Here is a 19,378-nt window from a genome sequence, read left to right as displayed (position 1 = left end):
ATCTCATCATAACTAGCCCCTTTGATATTATCACAGTGTTGCTGTGAGCTGTGTGGTGGATCATTATGTTCATAACCATCACAGAGAAAGCTTAGAAATGTAGCAATGTGAGTGAATGAGGACCCCCTTGTCTAAAACTATAAAATAGTTTCCACTACCAAAATTGACTGGAATTCTGATGGCACTGAATAACAGCCTTTTAGCTAAAAAAGGAGAGAAGTGTTTTTATCCTCTAAGAATCCTGCCTTATTGTAGGGGGCTTCTCAGTTAGCAAGTTGCAAGACCAGAAAGGGTTGTATTTTTCAAATACTCTGAACTTCTTAATTTGGGCTGATTTCTGAACAGCAGCTTCGGTTACCTATCAGGAGATTTTAATGGTGTTTTGCTGAAGGAAAGAGGGCTCTTTCTCTATTTAACTAAAAATAGAAAATTCTGTGCATAAGGATTGTAGAAAATATTGAATGACCAAATCTTCCCATTTTTTATTAATCCAGGACTTACACAGTAGTCTTAGATGTTAATTGGCTTTGTCACAACTGATTGTGATTGTCATCTAAATGTTAAGCCTTTAGCTCTGGGAAGAATATATTTTTCATTATAATGTTTAATGGATCTGAACTTACATTTCCATTAATAGCATGTTTACAAAGTAGGATTATTAAAGTAGGATTATTAATTAGGCATGATTTATTTTTGCAATGAGGTGGGTAAAGAAGAAAAATGTAACTACTCAGAAAGAAAATTTTCATAGTTCCTTTTAAAGAGGCACTCTGATTGCCAGGTATAGGTGACAGACTGCAGAAAACTAGGAATTGGGGAAAAGGAGACCATGGTAAGGTCTCCAAGTCAGAGCAATGGAATGAAAACTCCCACTTGGAAGGTGTACTTGAAAAAAAAAGCATAGTTCATAAAACCCAATGTCCTAGCAGTTTAAATCAAAGAATTCTGATAGCTGTATATGAAAAGAATTTGATATACCTTATTTAAAAATCATTTTAGAAGGCTTTTCAATAAGGTAATAACTATTATATTTATATATTTATGCTGCATTTTGAATAGAGGACTATTATTGAGTATTATCAAGAAAAAATATTATATATTTGGTTTACTGAATTTAAATAAGTGTTTCTCTAATATAATTATTTCTGTTATTACAAAATAAAATTAGGGAACAAAAATTCTCTAAATGTTGTTTACAGTTTATACTGATATATTGCAATATTAATTTCAGTGGTTTCTAAGTTTTCTGTAAGGAAATTCATTCATTAATACAAATAAGGATGGGAGAGTATGTTCTTAACCATTCTAAGATATTTGAGTACAGACACTTCTTGACATTTCCTTTTAAAATGGAAATATTTAATTGGAATCCAGTGTGTTTATGTTTCTTTGATTTCTAAATGTTCTAATCTAAGAATAATTCACACTTTGTCTATAACAACAAGCATAACCACTTCAGAATCCATACCTAAATCCTGACCTTGAGTGGTCCAAGGCAACACAGAGTCCTGACTGAATCTCTATAAACCATTGCTTAGGTTCTAGCCTCTTAAGTTTTATTTTGCTTATTTTTATTTAAGGTCAGACTCCTTTTGTAGCTCTGTGGAAGGTTTCTGGCCAATGTTCACAAGAGCACATAACCACCAAAAGCTTTTTGATTTGAAAAATTCACTGCCTTTCCTAAGCCTCTCCTTACACTTATTTTTCCATTTCACATTCCATTCAAGTTGCTTTTCTTTAGGCTTTCTTGTCAGAGCATGAAAAATCCACATTGATTTGGGCATGCTTTATAAGTACAGTCCTGTACATTTTCCAGAAAACACAGCCACCCATCATGCCCTAAATTAACTACTTCATACTACAAGGAGTGTTGCCTTCATAGATTAATCTTTAAGGTGGTAATAACATTTGGTTCTTCAAATTTTTAATGGACTGAAAAATGAAGTTTCCCAATTTCAGCTGCTTGTTTCACATAGCTCTCTTACGTGGTGAATAGAATTGTAAATTGTTTTTATACTAGCCACACATCAAAGAGTGGGTTGTATCTGTTTTATGCTGAGGTAGTGGCTTAATTATTATAGATGACTCTCAGCTTTGTTATGCATAACTTTATAACTTTATTCCTAACATCTTGAGACTATGTAATAAAATTAGTATTGTTATGATATGCACTTGTTCTTTGAAGTTCCAGAAACTTGATCAGGAACTTAAAAGATGCTGCAAGTACCTTTATTTACTTCTCCCACTTTTAGATGATAACTTTATGGAAATGAAAACTTTAAAGTTTTAAAAGAATTTTTGTTTGATATTTTCAGATATGAATGCTTTCTTGATATTTATTTATTTCATGCACTGATGGTTATTTCCCCCCTTTTCCTATAGAATAAGAGACACCCAAACTCTCATTCATTATTCTTCACCCTCTGTCTTATAGATAAAAACTCACACAGAGAGAACGTTTACTTCTATGTCTACTTCAATCTGATACATCACTATACTTGGCCATCCTCCTATTATAATCCATTTCTGGACAAGTTCTTCAGAAATCACAATTGAGTGTACACACATGCAACTGTATTCTGTTTAAATCATTGCCTTTTAGCTTTGGTCTTTCATACCTTCCTCTTATACATTCTCACTCAAAATTTTTCTTAGACACAGACATGCTAGTAAATGATGCTGTTTTTAGGAAGAAGCTTGCTTTCAGAAGAAATGAGAAATCTTTGAATTATTTGTTCTTGTATTTTCTTTTTCTGTTGTTTAAAAAAGTTGTTATGAAGTTACTATGTCAAAACTATTGTTGCAATAGTTTGTCTTCAAGTCTATACTTGCTTCTCACAAACATGCTACTCTCCCTACTCCAGAAATATCAGAGATAACTCCTGATAAAGGTACTATCTGAAATGTGTAAGTCACAGAGTGATTTAAGTTCTTTTAAGAAGGTCAGTAAGTGCTATAGTAATTTCTTTCTACAAGAAAAATGAAAATAATTATGCTTTTTCTATTTCAAAAATAAAATTCCTTCTGAAATTTCTTCTTGAGAGACAATAATTCTTTTTGTTCTGTAGCATAATAACAAAACAATTAGAATATACCCATTCTTTTCAAAAACCAAACAGATATTAAAAGCAAACCACATTTTATTCCACATAAGTATAATTTACCTAGTAGTTCAAATGAAAACTGGAGAGTTTATCTATCTAAATATCTAAATAATATTGTTATTCGACTTATTCAACATTTCCTAACATCTGAGATGGCTTTTGGACACCTATTGTCTTACTAACTAAAATAAATGAAATTTTATATATAAATCTACTTGTTTACTAGCAACAGATATACAATATGGAGTAAAACAGAAATACTTATGGCCCCTTTTGGTTGATAAATTTAATTCCTTCCAGGGTGTGTGTGTGTGTGTGTGTGTGTGTGTGTGTGTGTGTTTGCATGTGTGTGAAAGAATGTCAGGTCCAGCATGTGGGAGATTATTCAAAACTAACACAGTGCAGCCATGGGAACAAGCCTGGTTGTGGCGCTGCCTCTTCTGCCTCTTTGGGCGACTCTGGCTCCCCTGTAAGAAGCAAAATGACAGGTGACAGGAAATTCAAAACACCCTCAGAGATACTCCCTTTAAATTAGCATTTTTTTCAGGAACATTGGAACATTGGAACATTGGGTAGTGAGGGCCATAACTAAAGATCAACAACAAAAATGAGAATTCTCAATTCTTCTATTGTGTTTCGTGGAAAGGATGTGGTATGAGTGAATGTCGCTGTATAAGCCAGAAGAACCTGATCATTCAAGGAGGGAACACTTTTTGTGGTAAAGAACAGTTAATTTCTACCTTAAATACTCTCTTCAGCCCTGCTTTTGATATCGCTTGCTTTTATTGCAGCCCCAGAACCTCAGACATTACCACCACCACAGTCAACAAAAGGTAATGAAGCTTCCTTTAATCAATGTAAAAGGATGATCTTTTTTTTAATACCTTCTATCCTCAACTTTGTCCTTAGGTTTAAAATATATCTTAATTGTTCTTCAGATCTTTTTCAGCTACTGTTGCCAGATTATTTTGTGCCCATGCTTGTCTGAACAAAGGCTCTGAGACAGACACCTGTGCAAGCCATACTAATTTTGATTGATACCTTCTTTATTTTCCTGCCTTATATTTAAGGAATTTGTCTTTGGCTTGTTCTAAACTGGTTATTTTCAGTGGAGTCTGCTGAGTTCCCTAGGGAATATTTGCACTTTTTACTTTGGGAGTTGTTTTTCCTAACTTTTCAAAAATTCTAACATTTTCAGGCTTTCTTGGAAAGCATTATGATCTTCCCAGATATAAATACCCTGATGTGTCATTAGGAAATCCATTCAAAGTGAAACGTGCACATGCACATGCACACACACAGACACACACACACAGACACACACACACAGACACACAGACACACACACACACACACACACACACACACACTGGATCTTTAGATCTTTTTTTTCCAAAAGAACAAAATAAATGTATTCTGGTGCCACCTTAGCCAATTACCCAGATTTTCCTCTCACATGAACTGGTTATTTTATTACATTCACATCTGCCAAATGAGAATCATGCCTGGCTTTTTTTTCCATTTCTCTTTCCAAATTGAACTGACTGGCTACATTTTTATTCACTTCATCTAAAAGCACAGGAGTCAATTTAAATAGAAAAGGTACTTCTTGTATGAATAAAAGTCCATTATTTATATTTGCTCATTCTAATAATTAAAAATTAAGTGTATCTTATATTTAAGTATCTTTGTCATTTCTTCCTTTATTTTTATTTCTTCTTAATGATTGTTTATGCAGTTTTAGGACCTGGAACACTGGAAACTAAAATTGACATTAGGTTATACAGTGAGTGGGTGACCTTTGTTTTCTCTCTTCCTAATCGCTGATGTCTTTATTGGCAGGGCCACATTCATGAATTTATTCATTAGTGTCCACTTGTGTTTGTGTACTCTGTTCTTATTTCTGAAAAAAATTAAATACTATACAGTTTATAAATCTATGTCATTTTTAAGTTGTGTCACTTAAAGGAACTTCAGAATTCAAAGCTGTTTGCGAATATTTATTGATTTGTGGATTTTAAAAATACAAAGTGAAAAACTTCTTTTGAATATTAAGCCTAATTTTCATTACTAATATCTTCTCAAATAAAACAGCCTTTCTAATGCTTCCCTTCAGCATACACCTTCAAAGTTTTATGTGAATTTAGAGACTGTGTCCTCTAAACTGTGCACAATGCTTCTGAGGTTTCCTGTCTCAAGTGAAAGAATGGGAGGTCTCTTGGACAGCTTACAAATCTTGGACAAAAAAAATGCAATTCCTTATTTAACTGGGTAAATAACAATAAAAACTTGCAAAACAGAAGGATGTGTCCATGATAAATCAAAAGGCTTAAGTAAGCTTCTAAGATATAAGTAAAATTTATTATCAGTTTGTAGAGCCACCCTTCCTGTATTAACTAGCAATTTTCTTTCTTCAGCTCCACCAAAGACCAAACGACCAGGTCGTCGCCCCCGCCCTAAAACTACACGTAGTCCAGAAGTGCCCAAGTCCAAACCTGGTAAATGTGGTGTTCAGGGTTCCAATTGATACAGAAAGTGAAATATGGTAGCTTTTAATTCAATAGCTACTAGCTACCTGAGAAGCTGGGCTTTGGGAACCAATAACAGTTTATTTTTATATTTGAGCATCTTTACTTACTTTTTAATGCATATTACATATAGTAGCATATTTCATTAAGTATTATACTTTATTAGCAGTTATTAAGTACACACAGTAGAAAGGCCCCCTACTAAGTGGGCTATTAAAATGAGGCACTTTAAAATCTTACATTTGATATATATTCATAGAAGATGAGGTATGAGAAAGCAAGCAGGAGAAATGGAGTAAATGGGAAAATTTTTAAAGGGAAATAACATTCAGAAAAAAGTATTTGGATGAGGTAGAGAATCCTAGCTTGAGGCATGATGTTTACTTCCTCCTGATGCCAATGATGTACTTGGTGTTCTTGGTTTTTTTGCTTCTATAGCTCTGGAACCAGCCACAGTATACCCGGAGTCCCTGGTACCCAGAATCGGTAATTCTACCCTTTTCAAGTGCTTTCACAGGTTGTCGCTTTTGCTTTTTCCATCTCCACTCCAGGCATTTCTACTATTCACTACAATTCCATCCCATGCTTCCTTCCCACTTTCTATCTGGGTCTGAAGGACCTGAAGATAGGAGAGCTCTACAGGAATCTGATGTGCTCATTTAGGGAAGGTCTGTGTTCTTGGACGTGACTTACTGATTCCCACTGACTTTCTATCTTTCAATCACATGTGTGCTGGTATTAAGAAAGCCATCAACTTTCTCAGGGACTTCTGTGCTGACTTCAGACTGAAAAAAAATGACAATTTTTTTCTTAGTGCTATGCTGTAATTTCATTGCTTTATTCATTCAGCATGTAAGACTTTCTCTAAAAAGCTGCATGAATAATGATTTCTTCAGCTTTTTTGTTTCTTTGAAAAATGTTTTTGAGTATATTTGGATAACCATAGGCTGTTCTTGGTCTAGGGTCCAATATGAAACTTGTTGTAGTCTTTGAAACTTGAGAATATTAAAAGTCCCAAGATGATTTTGTTTTTGTAGTACTGATGACTATAATTATTTCATTGTAACTTCTCAGCATGCACAATCAATTTGTCACTGCTTTGCTTTGAAAACTTTCAGAAATCAGTAGCCATGTAACATTTTTTCACTTGTGTAGCATCAAGTGTTTATGTATTATTTTCCAGATGTCCTCCTAAGCAATTTTTAACTTTCTATATTACTGTTTTTGTATTGAAGACAACCTATCAAGAAAAATAGTACTCATGAACTTTGTTGTTTTTGCAATGATTTACATAGGAAAAAATATCTTATGGCAGTTATCATTACTTATTCAAAGACACATTGTAAGTGTTCTTTGAAAGGAAAACTTAAGCTTTTTCCTGAAAGGAAAAATTAATTAATGTGTGTAGCTAAAATGAACACTTATTCCAACACACTATGAATTAACTTTTACATATCCATTGAATTTATACAGTGTCTTTATTTAACTTATATGTTTAATTTTGACAGACACAGCCAGGACCATTCTGCTAATTTTTCATACCTTTTTCTTTAGTACCTAAACCACCTAAGAGACCTAAAACTTCACACAGACCAGATGTATTCCAAATCAAGCCTGGTAATCATTACTTTCAATGCCTTGACCTATTAATAAGAAAACTGTCTGTAAGTAACAATAATATTCATGCCTAGAACTAATCTATGGCATTAATTATAGCACCCTTTTCTCTTCAGATTCAAAACCACCAGTTCAATTTCTTCCTAAACCCCAAATCACAGCAAATCCAGGTATGCCAGCAACAAAATCTGGTAAACAATTTCCATTGCTTTAGCTTAACAAAATTTTTTCATTTGGAAATGTTATTGAAATTGTTGTTGTAGGTGTTTACATATTATATAAAGCAAAGAAACCCAAGTACCACAGTTTGGTTCATATTTTCTCAAAACAGCTGCACTAATGTTTTAATTGCTATGTAAATAAATCAATGCATGGGTGAGAAATTAGTAAATGTTATACCTGATTGTCTAATAGATACGATAGATTCCTTTTTTGTTTGGCTTTCTTGTTGGTGGTGATGGTGTTTTGTGGGGTTGTTTTGTTTTGTTTTGAGATAGGGTTTCAGTCTGTATTCCACACTGGCGAACTCAAAGAGATCCTCCTGCCTCAGCCTCTTGAGTGCTGGGATTACAGGAGTGTGCTACCATGTCCAGCTCCATTTACTTAAAGCATTTTACATCTTATCTTGTAAACTTGTAATAATTAGAAGGTTTGATTTTTCTGTATACGGAAAATTTTTGAAAGTGGTGTTGGCAATCACTATTAGATGATGCATACAGAAGGCTGACCCTGTGTTCTTCCTTAGTAGACTGGCTTCCTCTAAAATACTCGATTGAATTTTAAACAGTAATTATTAACTGACTGATTTTTTACTATGTAAGAAGATATTTATATAAGAATTCTGAAAATTCCAATATTTTTAGTTAAATTTTTTTCTAAGTTTTCAATTAGTATAAAGTTCTAATTGACTAAGAGAGCATCTCTCATAATAAATAAACTATGAAGAAGCCAGTTTATATCAATTTAGAATGATCCAGGTTCTGTATGCTCTAAATCAAACATTAATGAGTACCCAAGAGTTACTGACTTGTTCCTTTTCTGTTTGTTTAAATGATGCAGCCTTTGAGCTGGCTACATTTCAGACTGAAGCTCCGTCCATAACCTTAGGTAACAATGCCTTCTTGGTCTAGAATTCTCTGAGCTTGCCCTTCTCATCTCTTTCATCATTGTCTGTGTTTTCTTATATGCACAATCGGCATTCAGCCTCTTTTCCATTTGTTTCCAAAAATTGTTTACTATTTCCAACAGAGGCCATTTTAACATCAAGTTAGGCATTTTTACATCTGTTTAGCTTCTAACACTTGAATGTTATCCTTTCCTCTGAAGGTGACTTTCACATTATTTGATACTGTTAAAAAGTCACAAGTGCTTTGTCGTCTATTCTTTTTCGACCAGAAAATTGTATGTGAGTACAGTTTATAGATACACGAGGAAGCAAAGAAAAAGCTGATTGGTTCTTATCCTTTGTGAGTTTGTTTATAAGGAGCTTGTGATGATGGTACATCATTGTCTCTGTCTTGTGTAACTGCTTTCTTCCTGGGTTCCATACTATTCAATTGCTGTTCAACTTTTCTGTTGATGAATTTATTTTGTGACACTAGGTTTCAGTCAAAATAAGGATTGTATATTTCTGTTTGAAAGCAAATCAGTTATAAATATTGTTTTCATCTTGTTGTTCTAAGTTCCTCCCTCTCCTCTGTATGCCATTAATTCTTGAATATGGCTTAAACCAGCTTTGTGCTGTGGCATTTAATCAGGAAAAGTCAGTCTCTGTGTAAATGCTTAAAGGATTTTTGATGATGAAAAATTTGAATGTTATATGTGGTCTTCTAGTTTTCATAAAAAAATAAATGGAGACACTAATACCAAAGTTGTGATTCTTATTGAATTTCATATCTGTCCATAATTATTCAGAATAGTATAGAAATATAGAAATCTTGGGCCTGGGGCTCAGTGGTACCTCCACCTGCCTCACAAGCACAAGGTCCTGAGTTTGATCCCCAGTACCAAAAATATAAATACTGATATAGATATATAGATATATATAGATATACATATATACTGATTAACAACATTTTCTGATACTCCCTGCAACTACCACTGCTTTAAACAAATTAATAATAGTGGCAAAAATCCTTTCAAATAGCTACAGGTTTTATAATACTTTTTTTCAGAGTAATTTGAACACAGAAAAATAGTTTTTATGTGCCTTACAGGTATACAATATGCCTATCTTTTGACTAAACATTCTTTTTCTTTTTTGGTACTAGGGATTGAACTTGGGACCTTGCACTTTCAAGGCAGGTAGTGGAAGCACTGAGCTAAATCCCCAGTCCCTTGCCTATTTTTTGAGATAAATGGATACAACATTATGGCCAGTTAGTGGACATAACAAATATTATTTTCCAAGAGTTCAGAAATGCTTTTCAAATATGATAGACTTAAGAAGATTCTACTTTAAGATAACTTTTTTGTATTTCTTAGTCTTTGTTGTTTATTGTATTGCTTTTGGTTAGTTTCTACCACAGATATTGAACCTGTAATTCTGAGAACCACAGCTCCAGTGACAACATTAGGTAATAACATTTTATGTCTTCAAGCACCTGCATTTTCTACTCATTATTTGTTCTGTCACTATTTTGGAGAGCTAAAGGGTATTTTCCTTCATAAGATTTTTCTCATCTTTCTGTCATCATTCTTTCATCTTTCAACTATATTCCTCATTTTAAATGTATTATTGGAAGTGCTGAAAACTGGTTACTTGCTTATAAACCTGTATGTAGCTATTATAGAGACTTTCCCATGTTATCCAGATTTGTGTATGTCTTACAGAGCCCATGGGTTTACTCAAGTAGTGTTTGAAGTGTTAAAGCTGAATTTCAAATGCAACTAGGAATGCCTGTCCCTTAAACATTAATTATAATTCTGTGGGCTTCTTACTTTCTTTTTTTTAGGATACGCGGCACATTTTTATTATGTACCAGTGATTTTAGGAAACGAAATTTGCTTATTTTAATAATTTTTATGGATTTATGCCAAACCAACTTATTTCTAAATACAATCTTCCAAAAGCAGGTGATCCTATATTGTTCAATGATATGATATTGACATGTGATATGTCTGAATTTCTTAGTGTCTTGACCATTTTTGATAACCTGATACCAGAAACTAGTAATAAATTTTTCAGAATAATAAAATGATATTATGTGTTTGTCTTTCTCAAAAGAACTGTCAGTAGAGCACAAAAATAAAAAGTCTTTCTGTACAGATGACCAGAAGAAAATTTCAATACAGAGACATATTTTTGTTGTCTTATGAAAAAGTAGGAAAATTTTAGAAAACCTAACATCACATGTAATTCTTTCTTTAGCTTCTAGAGTTCTGAAACTACAATAATCAGTTTCCTTTCTTTAGCTCCAAAAATAACACAACGAACAAGAACTCATCGTCCACGGCCCAAACATAAAAGCACATTAAGCCCAAAGATACCTCACACTAAACCAGGTAAATAATATGTTGTTTCCATTGGGGTGGCAGTTTAACATGCTGTCTAGTAACGTATATGACCCTTAAGGGTGAAGACCCAAGGCAGTGATGGAGAACCTTTTAGAGCTTTCAATGATACAAACAGCCCACTGCAGTACATGTGCCAGAGGTTTGCCACCACTGGCCCAAGACATAGAAAGCAACTACTACATGCCTGCGACTTTCTCATGTTGTTTGCAGAAGGATTTCCTTTTTATCTGAGTATTTTATTTATTATTCTGACATTCAACTACATTTTGCTTTTCAGAAAACTTAACTAGTTAGGTATCAAGTTAACAAATTTAATTCAAGTGGTCATAAATTTTTATTAGATACTGCATTAGTAATAAATTACTTAAGAAAGTAAGCTATTTTTGGAGACTTCATAAATAAATGTAGGCAAAAGCAAATATTTACATATTGTTTTACCAACTTTTAAGCATATAGTTAACACTTAGAGAAGCAAAAATTCCTTGGGCTGACATATGTAATGTGGACCTTAAAATGAAGTGTTTGTAGATTTGTTACCAGGATGAACAGAAATTGTATAAACAAAGAGGAAGGTGTTATGTGTGTAGGTGACAGTAGGCTACAAATTAGAAGTTCAACCTGACTGTGAGGAAGGTAATGTTTGCTCAAATAGGTGGGGCTGCTACTTTTAGAAACTCCAGGAGGAGGACCTTGAATGCCTGCCTTCAGTGATTGGATTTGAGCCACTTAACATGCACTTGTATTGTTCAGAGTTTGGTTTTTCTGTCCTGATAATAGAGAAATGAACTAACAAGCTCCATGGACTAAGTGACCTCTCTACTTCTTTGTATGCCTTCTTTAAACAAAGATATTGTTCTTTTTCCAAAGTAGACTCAACCAAAAAAAAAAAAGCATTGTTTATTTTGGTTCTTCACCACTATGTCTGCTTAAATATATCAACAGTTGCACTTATCATGACCTAGGCTTTGTTTTCCAATCTGTAGTGTTGTGCATTATACTTTCATATTCTTTGCTCATAATTGTCACACATGATGTTATTAGGTGCCTAAAGAGTTTTCTAAGCAGGTTTTTCTGTTGTACTATCAAACTATATTTTTAAAAAGTAAAACTTGTAGCTAACCATGTGAAAATTCTAGGAATATAACCATGTCTTTTGAATAAATATCTATGAACCCTCACTTAGAAACTTTGAAGGGCCGAGGATGTAGCTCTGTGGTAGAGCACTCACCTAACATACGTGAGGACATGAGTGCAATCCCTGGTCCCAAGAAAAATAAAAGAAAAAGACTTTCAAATTTTGCTTTTTGGCTATAGAAACAATTCTAGAATACTAAAGTTCATTTTTAAGAAAATTTGGTGGATTTTCTCATGTGTTTAACATTTTCTTTTCAAAATTGCTTGTGGTCATTTCTCTCATCAGATTTTGGACCTATTACTCCTGGACCATCTTTAGGTAATGAATCTCTATGTCCTTTAGCAAGTACTTGTTTTTATTTCTTTTCAAGCTTTCCCATGGTTCTGAATAGATGATTGTGCCATCCTCTGTTCTCATCTTATTACACAATTCATCTTAAAATATTCTTCCTTTTTATAAAAATGTGCCTGGGCTTAACTCAACACAGCTATATCTCAGTTTGAAATTGTTTCATATCAACCTGAGTCTCTAAACAGTACTGTTAGAGCCAGAATCCAAATATAAGTTCTCATATGCCTCTCACTTAGACTGCAAATTCAGTGCCAATGATACCACGTAATTTTTTTAAACAGATTACTTTCTATATTTCAAGTTCTAGATAACCCCTTTGGCTTTACTGATGTTTCAGTGAATTTTATACACTTATTCTAGCAAATGACCAAGTGAAAATATTGCTCAGGCCTAGTCATTTTAAATTATAAGTGAATGTTATAAAGTTGGTTTGAATTATTCTAACATTATTAGAGTTTGTAACCAGTTTTGGGTTAGGAAAACTTTCAAGAAAATAATGATAGTCCCTAAAATTTCTTTAACATAATTATATGTGTAATTTTAGTCTCTGGAGAACTGTCAGTTATCAATATCAATATACTAAAGAGAACATTTTAAACTAAATGACAAAGTTTTCTCAACTCAAACTCTAACAAGTTTTAGAAAACTTGGAGCCACATTATAATCATCCTAGTTACAGTTTGTGGAGTCACCAGCACCATATTAACCCTAAATTTTCTTCCTTCAGCTCCAACAAAAAGTACCCACCATCCACATCCCAAATCTAAACCCACGTCCCATCCAGAAGTACTTCAGACAATACTAGGTAAATATGTACTATCCACTTTAAAGAATCTGTGCAGTCTGTCCCAGTTGGGACCCTAAATTCAGGCCCACACAGTACATTAGGATGTATATTTCACATGGGGGAAATATGCTCTATATATTTCCTGGAAGTAAAAGCTTCTTGGGGCCGGGGATTTAGCTCAGTGGTTTTACTGCCTGCTGCGCAAGCACAAGGACCCAAGTTCCATCCCTGGTACCAAAAAAAAAAAAAAAAGGAAACAATGTTACATTTCTGTAGCTAAAGAAATAATTTGGGCCGGGGATTTAGCTCAGTGGTTTTGCCGCCTGCTGCACAAGCACAAGGACCCGAGTTTGATCCCCGGTACCAAAAAAAAAAGCTGCTTTAGTGAAGAGAACATGAGATGGCCAAGGGCTTCATGTTTCCTTCTGAGGAAACTTCTCTATCAATGGCCATGTTATTCACTTTTCTCACTATTAAATTTCATCTCTGTCTTGAAGATAAAGTTGTTCAGAGTAGTATTGAAACAATTTAATCAATTCAAATTAATTACTTACATCTTTTCTAATTCCCCCAAACTATATGAGCCCATATATCAGAAATAGAAGGAATGTTTTGTTTACCAAATAGTTTACAATAGTAAATAAAAGCTGTTCTTTCATAAACAGACAGAAATATAAGGCAGCATGTTCATGCAAATATAAAATAACTTTTTTAATGGTATAGTGCTACATGCTAGGAGCATGGTGAATATTTAGAGGGGAAATATATCCAGGATAATTGGGAAGCAATCAATGTACAATTTGAATAACTGGAGGGATGAAGGAACAAAGGCTGAGAAAAAGGCAGCATGTTGAACGTGACTCCCCAGGCACAGGGTAACTTATTGATGCTCTTCTATTTAATTGCCCCATAGCATGAATTAAAGGGGGCTTGGAGCCTAAATTTGACCCACTGGGCTTTAGTGATTTCTACTTCTGGGCAGGAACATGATTTTTCTGTCCTTTGAACTGAAAACATCCAGCCTAATGCTGACAAAAACTGAGAGGTGGTTCTTCATCTTATGTTAGGTAGGGATGTATTCTCAAAGAACTTGAAGGAAATAGTCTCAGCTGCCTGTCGGCAGTTACTATATGTGATGGAAAAATCCTAGCATGACACCCAACAATTTCTTCCTTTAGTGTTAATACCTTTTTATAATTCATAATCTCCGTTCTCTCTCTCTCTCTCTCTCTCCCTCCCTCCCTCCCTCCCTCTCTCTCTCTCTCCTGTGCCAGCATGACAGACACATAATGGAGTGACAGCCTATCACCTTTTCCTTTTTCTATTAGTTAGAGGCAACTCACAGGTTCTGCACATAGTCAAGGGGTGAGGTGGAGGAGATTACACAAAGGTATTAACACCAGCAACAAGAATTAGTGGTGCTCACCATAGTCTGTCTATTAGACTATATTTATGTTCAAATATCTGAACTGTTTATTGCATCTGTTATTCTTGATTACTGCTAATAGTTGATTTTTTTGGTTTTGGCTTGTACAAAAGTGCGAATGTGTTTGTCACATAGGTTTCTAATAAACAGATTTTCGTTGTTAGAATGCAGAATTGTTCATGCTAGATCAAATCAAATAATTACCCAACCATGAGATTTTAAAGTTGCCCCAAGAAGATGCTCAGCAGTCTAAAGGGTATGACTGATTATCTTCTGAATGAAACAAGAACCTGGTTAGTTTGCTGATATAGTCAAATGAAAAAGTACATTTACTTTCTGTGGAGTTATGAATATTAAAAATTAACTTTGAAGCCTCAGAAACCTTATTTTTACTAGTAAGATTAATTTCTGACATTCCATGCACTCACAATGTCTCTTTGGTTTTTGTTATTTCTGATCAGTTCCTGCCACAATTGCTGAACCAGTTATTCTTAGAACCGAGGCTCCAGGAACAACACTAGGTAATGACATGTGTCCATTAGCATCTGCATTTCCCGCCCATTTCATCAGCATCATACCCATGCCTCTTTCACTTCACAAGGTTTCTGTGTCATCCCCTACTGTTCAGTTCATATGTTAAAATAATCTTTGTTTTTAGTGAATCCAAGCATGAATTTACTTTGTCATCTGCAATATAATATCTTTGAATTTGTGGTATCTGCTCCCAGGTAACATTTTATTCATCACATTTTTTGTCATTGAGTTTCAAACAATCAATTGTGGGGGTGAGGTGTCCAGGCCTCATCCAGGCTAAGTAATTGGCACAACTATTATGGTGCCGCAGTTCTCTCGCAGATCTAAATTGCTACATTTGTACTATCTGCTTGGTTTTGTTTTTGTTTTACCATTTTAGATAATGACAAAGTTTTGTTTAAGGAAGAGTAAGATAGAAAATATTCCTGGGGCTGCTGAATTTGAATTATAAGTGCCACCATTAGTATGAAATCGCTCTACATGGTCCCACACACCCAAATATTCAACAAGATTTTGGAACTTTTCAAAAGTCAGAAATCCCTATGAGAATCGGTTTGAAGTATATATCAACTCATGTTCTGTTTGATTTTTGTTTTTCAGAAAATGCAAATAATTTACAGATCATTTACAAAATAGGGGCAAATATTTCAAGTGCAAAAGAAAAGTTTCCTGAGACTCAAGAAATTAGAACAAGTATAGGAGGCCATAGTATCTGGAATCCAAAACACTATTAATCTGAGGTTTTCTTCCTTTAGCTCCCAAAATTCCTCAAAAAACACATTGTCCACATCCCAAACCTAAAACCACTTAGAGTACAGAAACACTTCAAACAGAACCGGGTAAATGTGTGAGACCTGGTTTAGGAATCTCAGCAGCCCATCCTAGAGGCTCACAGAAAGTACAGTGGCAAATCAAGAGCAGTGGCTGGTTCCACATTGGACCAGACAATGAGGGCAGGGGAGATGAAGTGGTACCCAATTTCCATATTCTCTGTGAATTAAATATTCTATCCAATATCTATTTAATTTACTTCTCAATTCTATTCACCCTTTAAATATTGGATATGTGTGATAACCTGAAATAACTAGAGTACATATGTGTCTTTGTACCAATGGGAAATTATTTCTTCATAATTCTAGTCATGTGAGTTCTAGTAAGTATCTAGGCCAGGCACTGGTGAAAGTATTTTGTAACAGTGTCCAAGAGTAGGTATTCAGGCTTTGTAAGCTATAAAGTCTCTGTACATATTCTTCTTTGGTTTATTTTTATTTTCCCCAACTATTTACAAATAGAAAAAATAATTCTTAGAAGGAAATCATCCTGGAGTGGAGGTAATCTAAAAGCATAGAAGGGCAGGAAATGTATGGGAGAGTTAGAGGAGGTGGAGTTTCATTCACCAATGGAGGCTTTCAGGCTTCTAGGTGTTTATCAGAACATTTTAGTGAAGCTGCTGTAGCTAAATAGCCTCAGAATTAGACAGAAGTTTGAATGTGGAAATCAGGAGTTTGGGTTACATCTGAGAATCCATACAGACAGGATTTCTCAGGGTATTGGACAGAGAGATGTCCTGCTCTGTCACAGAGTGGCTGCCCTTATCTTGCCCACTTAAGTATTCAAGTTGGACAAAGCTAGTGGCCTTTTCCAAAGATGAGTTTTCAGTCAGATGAGTTTGATCCATGAATTTAGTACCTTTGTTCATTATAATGAAGTACTTGGCACAAGCTACTTAGAAAGAAGTGGTTTATCTAGCTGATGGAATTGGAGGTTCACAATCCAAATGGCATAGTACAGTTTCTGTGGTGAGGGGTGTTCCTTGGCTGCATTACTTCATGGCACAGATGGCAGTGGCAAGAACATGTGGAGGAGCAAGTGATTACATCTCAGACCAGAGGCAGAGAGTGTGAAAAGAGCCAATCTTGCTTCTTTTATAATACTCTTCTCTCAAGGACTCAAGGGATTGCACAAGAACTGCCAGGGTACAAACTATCTCACACTCCTGGTGACCTAAAGACTTTCTAACTAGGTACCACCTTCCAAAGGTCCCATCTTCTCTCAACAACATCACCTCGCAGAACACAACTTCAATCACAATGGACCCTTATAGGACTTAACCTAGCAGTCTACATTAGTTAGGTTTCCAGTCATCAAAGGACAGAAAGTTTGCATGGGCCATTATTGTTACAAAGTTAATGAAATCTCAAGGCAAAGATGCCTTGCTCCCTGTTCAGGTTAACCACATTTGTTCTGAGCTAGAATTCTTTTGTAAGTGAATGTTCTGAGTTTTATGAATTTTAATTTTTTTTGGTTTGATTTGTTATTTTTGGCCAGTTCCTACTGAAGTCTTTGAACAAGTTACTCCTGTAAAAGAGGTTCCAGAAACAGCAATCGGTAATCCCACTTGCCTACCTTCAGCATTTTCTCTACTACTGTTAGACTTATTCTCTGCTGACATCTAATTCATTCTTCATTTTATGAGAGTTGAACATACATACACAGCATATTGTCTCTTGTTTGTAACAGAGCCATGCATCAATCTATTTTGTGATATCACCTGCCTTATAACTTACTTAAAAGTTTTTCATATCACTGTTTTTTATTTAACCAGAATTCATTATTAGAGTAAATTTCATATATCTTTAGGAGTATCTGACTCAGATGTATGCAAAATAAGCTACTACAATAGGAAAGTTTCTCTGTGCCTCCTTTTTAATCTAGCTTTTTCTTGTTTGTTAATGTTTGAGTAATGATTTTAGTGTGAAATAAATAACCGATATTTATGATACAGCTCAACAGATTTAAATAACAAACCACATTATACTGTGCAACTGACTTCTCTCCCTCTCCACCATAGTTTAGATGACTCTCAACCTTTCTAATCAGGTCAAGGAACTCCAGTAAGATGACTTATAGAAAATACCAATCTTGACTTTCTGAATTGATAACTTTATTTTATAGGTCAATTTTGCCCCCAAAGTGTTTTCAGTAACAAAAGTAAATGCATCACCATATTAGGGATAAAACTTTTGCACTAGAAAAATACATTTCTTGAAACTCAAGAAAATTGGTTAGGGTTTGGAAAACCTGAAGATTTTTAAAACTATAATCTGCAGAACCAGAAGCTCGAAAATAACTAAAGGTTATCTCTTTTTACTTTGAAAAAATGTTCCAAAGGATGCAAACATAAACTTACAATCACTCCAAGTCCAGATGTACCTTAGAGGACACCAACAAATACAGCATCTTTGGTTTAAGGGACTTGGGAGCCAGTCATCGGTGAAAAATGTAACATACCTCCTAGTGATGGAATCCTGAGGGTCTATTATGTGCTCATGTTTGGTAAAGAGTTTATGTTTTAAAAAGATGTATAGAATCTTTCCTCTAACTAGAGGTGATAGGAAAGATGTTTTGCTTCTCAGTCAGCCAGGTAGATGAATAATTTTTAGTCATTTCTTCTGCTTGGATATTTCAAAACTTTTTCTGCAAACATAAGTTCATAAACCTAGTAGCTGTCATCTTTATTTAGAGTCCAAACAAATGTAAGTTAACCTTTCATGTGCTTTTTGAGAATGGTTAGAAACACGTTTAAGTACACAGGTAAAAATGTCCTAGTTGAAGTATTTCTTATTGGATTCAGATGATCAAGTACTGTAATTAGAGGACCTGTTTGCATCTAGTAATGCTAAATGAGACCAAAGATGATGATGATCTCATGAGATGGAATACCTAACTATACAGCCTAAAATTATATAAAATTATATATAATATACATATATATAATTTGAGGCAATATTTCACTGGCAAGGTTCATTTTGAAGTTAATGTTATTGCTCTATCTATCTATCATCTATCTATCTATCTATGTTTTTAAAAAACTCCAAAGCTCTTTTATTTTGTTACTTCAGTTCCTGGTACAGATGCTGAACCTGTTACAGAACTTGAACCTGTTACTTTTAGAACTGAGACCTCTGAGATGACATTAGGTAACAAGCCTATGCTCCTTGACAAATGCTTTTGCTGCTCATTGTATTTCAGTCTCTGTCTCCACAACATGTCTTTTCCACACTTTGAGATGATTTCCATCATCTTCTGCTGCCATTCAGTTACTTTCGTCATCCGAAAAGCTTGAAGTATCTTAAAAGCAAGTTTTTGTTGTTGTTTTTATAAGAGACAAGGTCATGAACTTAGTTCAAACATTAACTGGCCATATAGCACATTTGAAATTGTTCTGTTATCTTGAGCTTCATGTAACAGTATTCGGTGTTACAGCTGAGTTTAAAACAAATTAGGATCTATTTCTTACCTAGGCTGATCAGCAATGACAGCTACTCTTATGATCCTTTACACATCTAAGCTTCTATATCTTTTTTAAAAAACTATTTG

At 34.5% G+C, this 19,378-nt stretch overlaps 1 protein-coding gene across 37 annotated transcripts in view; it reads left to right on the top strand.

Moving 5' to 3' along the window:
• Abi3bp (ABI family member 3 binding protein) overlaps nucleotides 1-19,378 on the top strand; it is a 283,774-nt gene that overhangs the window by 184,678 nt on the left and 79,718 nt on the right. For 14 of the 37 annotated variants that reach the window (XM_087214414.1, XM_021238886.2, XM_021238873.2 and 11 more), the window contains 13 exons: nucleotides 3,896-3,937; nucleotides 5,522-5,602; nucleotides 6,071-6,118; nucleotides 7,187-7,249; nucleotides 7,366-7,419; nucleotides 8,309-8,356; nucleotides 9,766-9,825; nucleotides 10,664-10,753; nucleotides 12,186-12,218; nucleotides 12,979-13,056; nucleotides 14,926-14,985; nucleotides 17,327-17,386; nucleotides 18,901-18,978. The exons of 2 other annotated variants lie outside the window; for them this stretch is intronic. In XM_087214414.1, the coding sequence (XP_087070540.1) occupies nucleotides 3,896-3,937; nucleotides 5,522-5,602; nucleotides 6,071-6,118; nucleotides 7,187-7,249; nucleotides 7,366-7,419; nucleotides 8,309-8,356; nucleotides 9,766-9,825; nucleotides 10,664-10,753; nucleotides 12,186-12,218; nucleotides 12,979-13,056; nucleotides 14,926-14,985; nucleotides 17,327-17,386; nucleotides 18,901-18,978 (795 nt within the window). The remainder of the gene's footprint in view (nucleotides 1-3,895; nucleotides 3,938-5,521; nucleotides 5,603-6,070; nucleotides 6,119-7,186; nucleotides 7,250-7,365; nucleotides 7,420-8,308; nucleotides 8,357-9,765; nucleotides 9,826-10,663; nucleotides 10,754-12,185; nucleotides 12,219-12,978; nucleotides 13,057-14,925; nucleotides 14,986-17,326; nucleotides 17,387-18,900; nucleotides 18,979-19,378) is intronic. 21 more of the 37 variants (XM_021238895.2, XM_021238893.2, XM_021238892.2 and 18 more) reach the window with 14 other exon arrangements.

This window comes from Heterocephalus glaber, unplaced genomic scaffold, assembly GCF_053883595.1.
Source record: "Heterocephalus glaber isolate CG9 unplaced genomic scaffold, H.glaber_assembly_v1.0 deba00000122, whole genome shotgun sequence".
Classification (NCBI taxonomy): domain Eukaryota; kingdom Metazoa; phylum Chordata; class Mammalia; order Rodentia; family Bathyergidae; genus Heterocephalus; species Heterocephalus glaber.
Note: the sequence above shows the minus strand (reverse complement) of the source record. Positions and strands in the feature narration are given on the sequence as shown.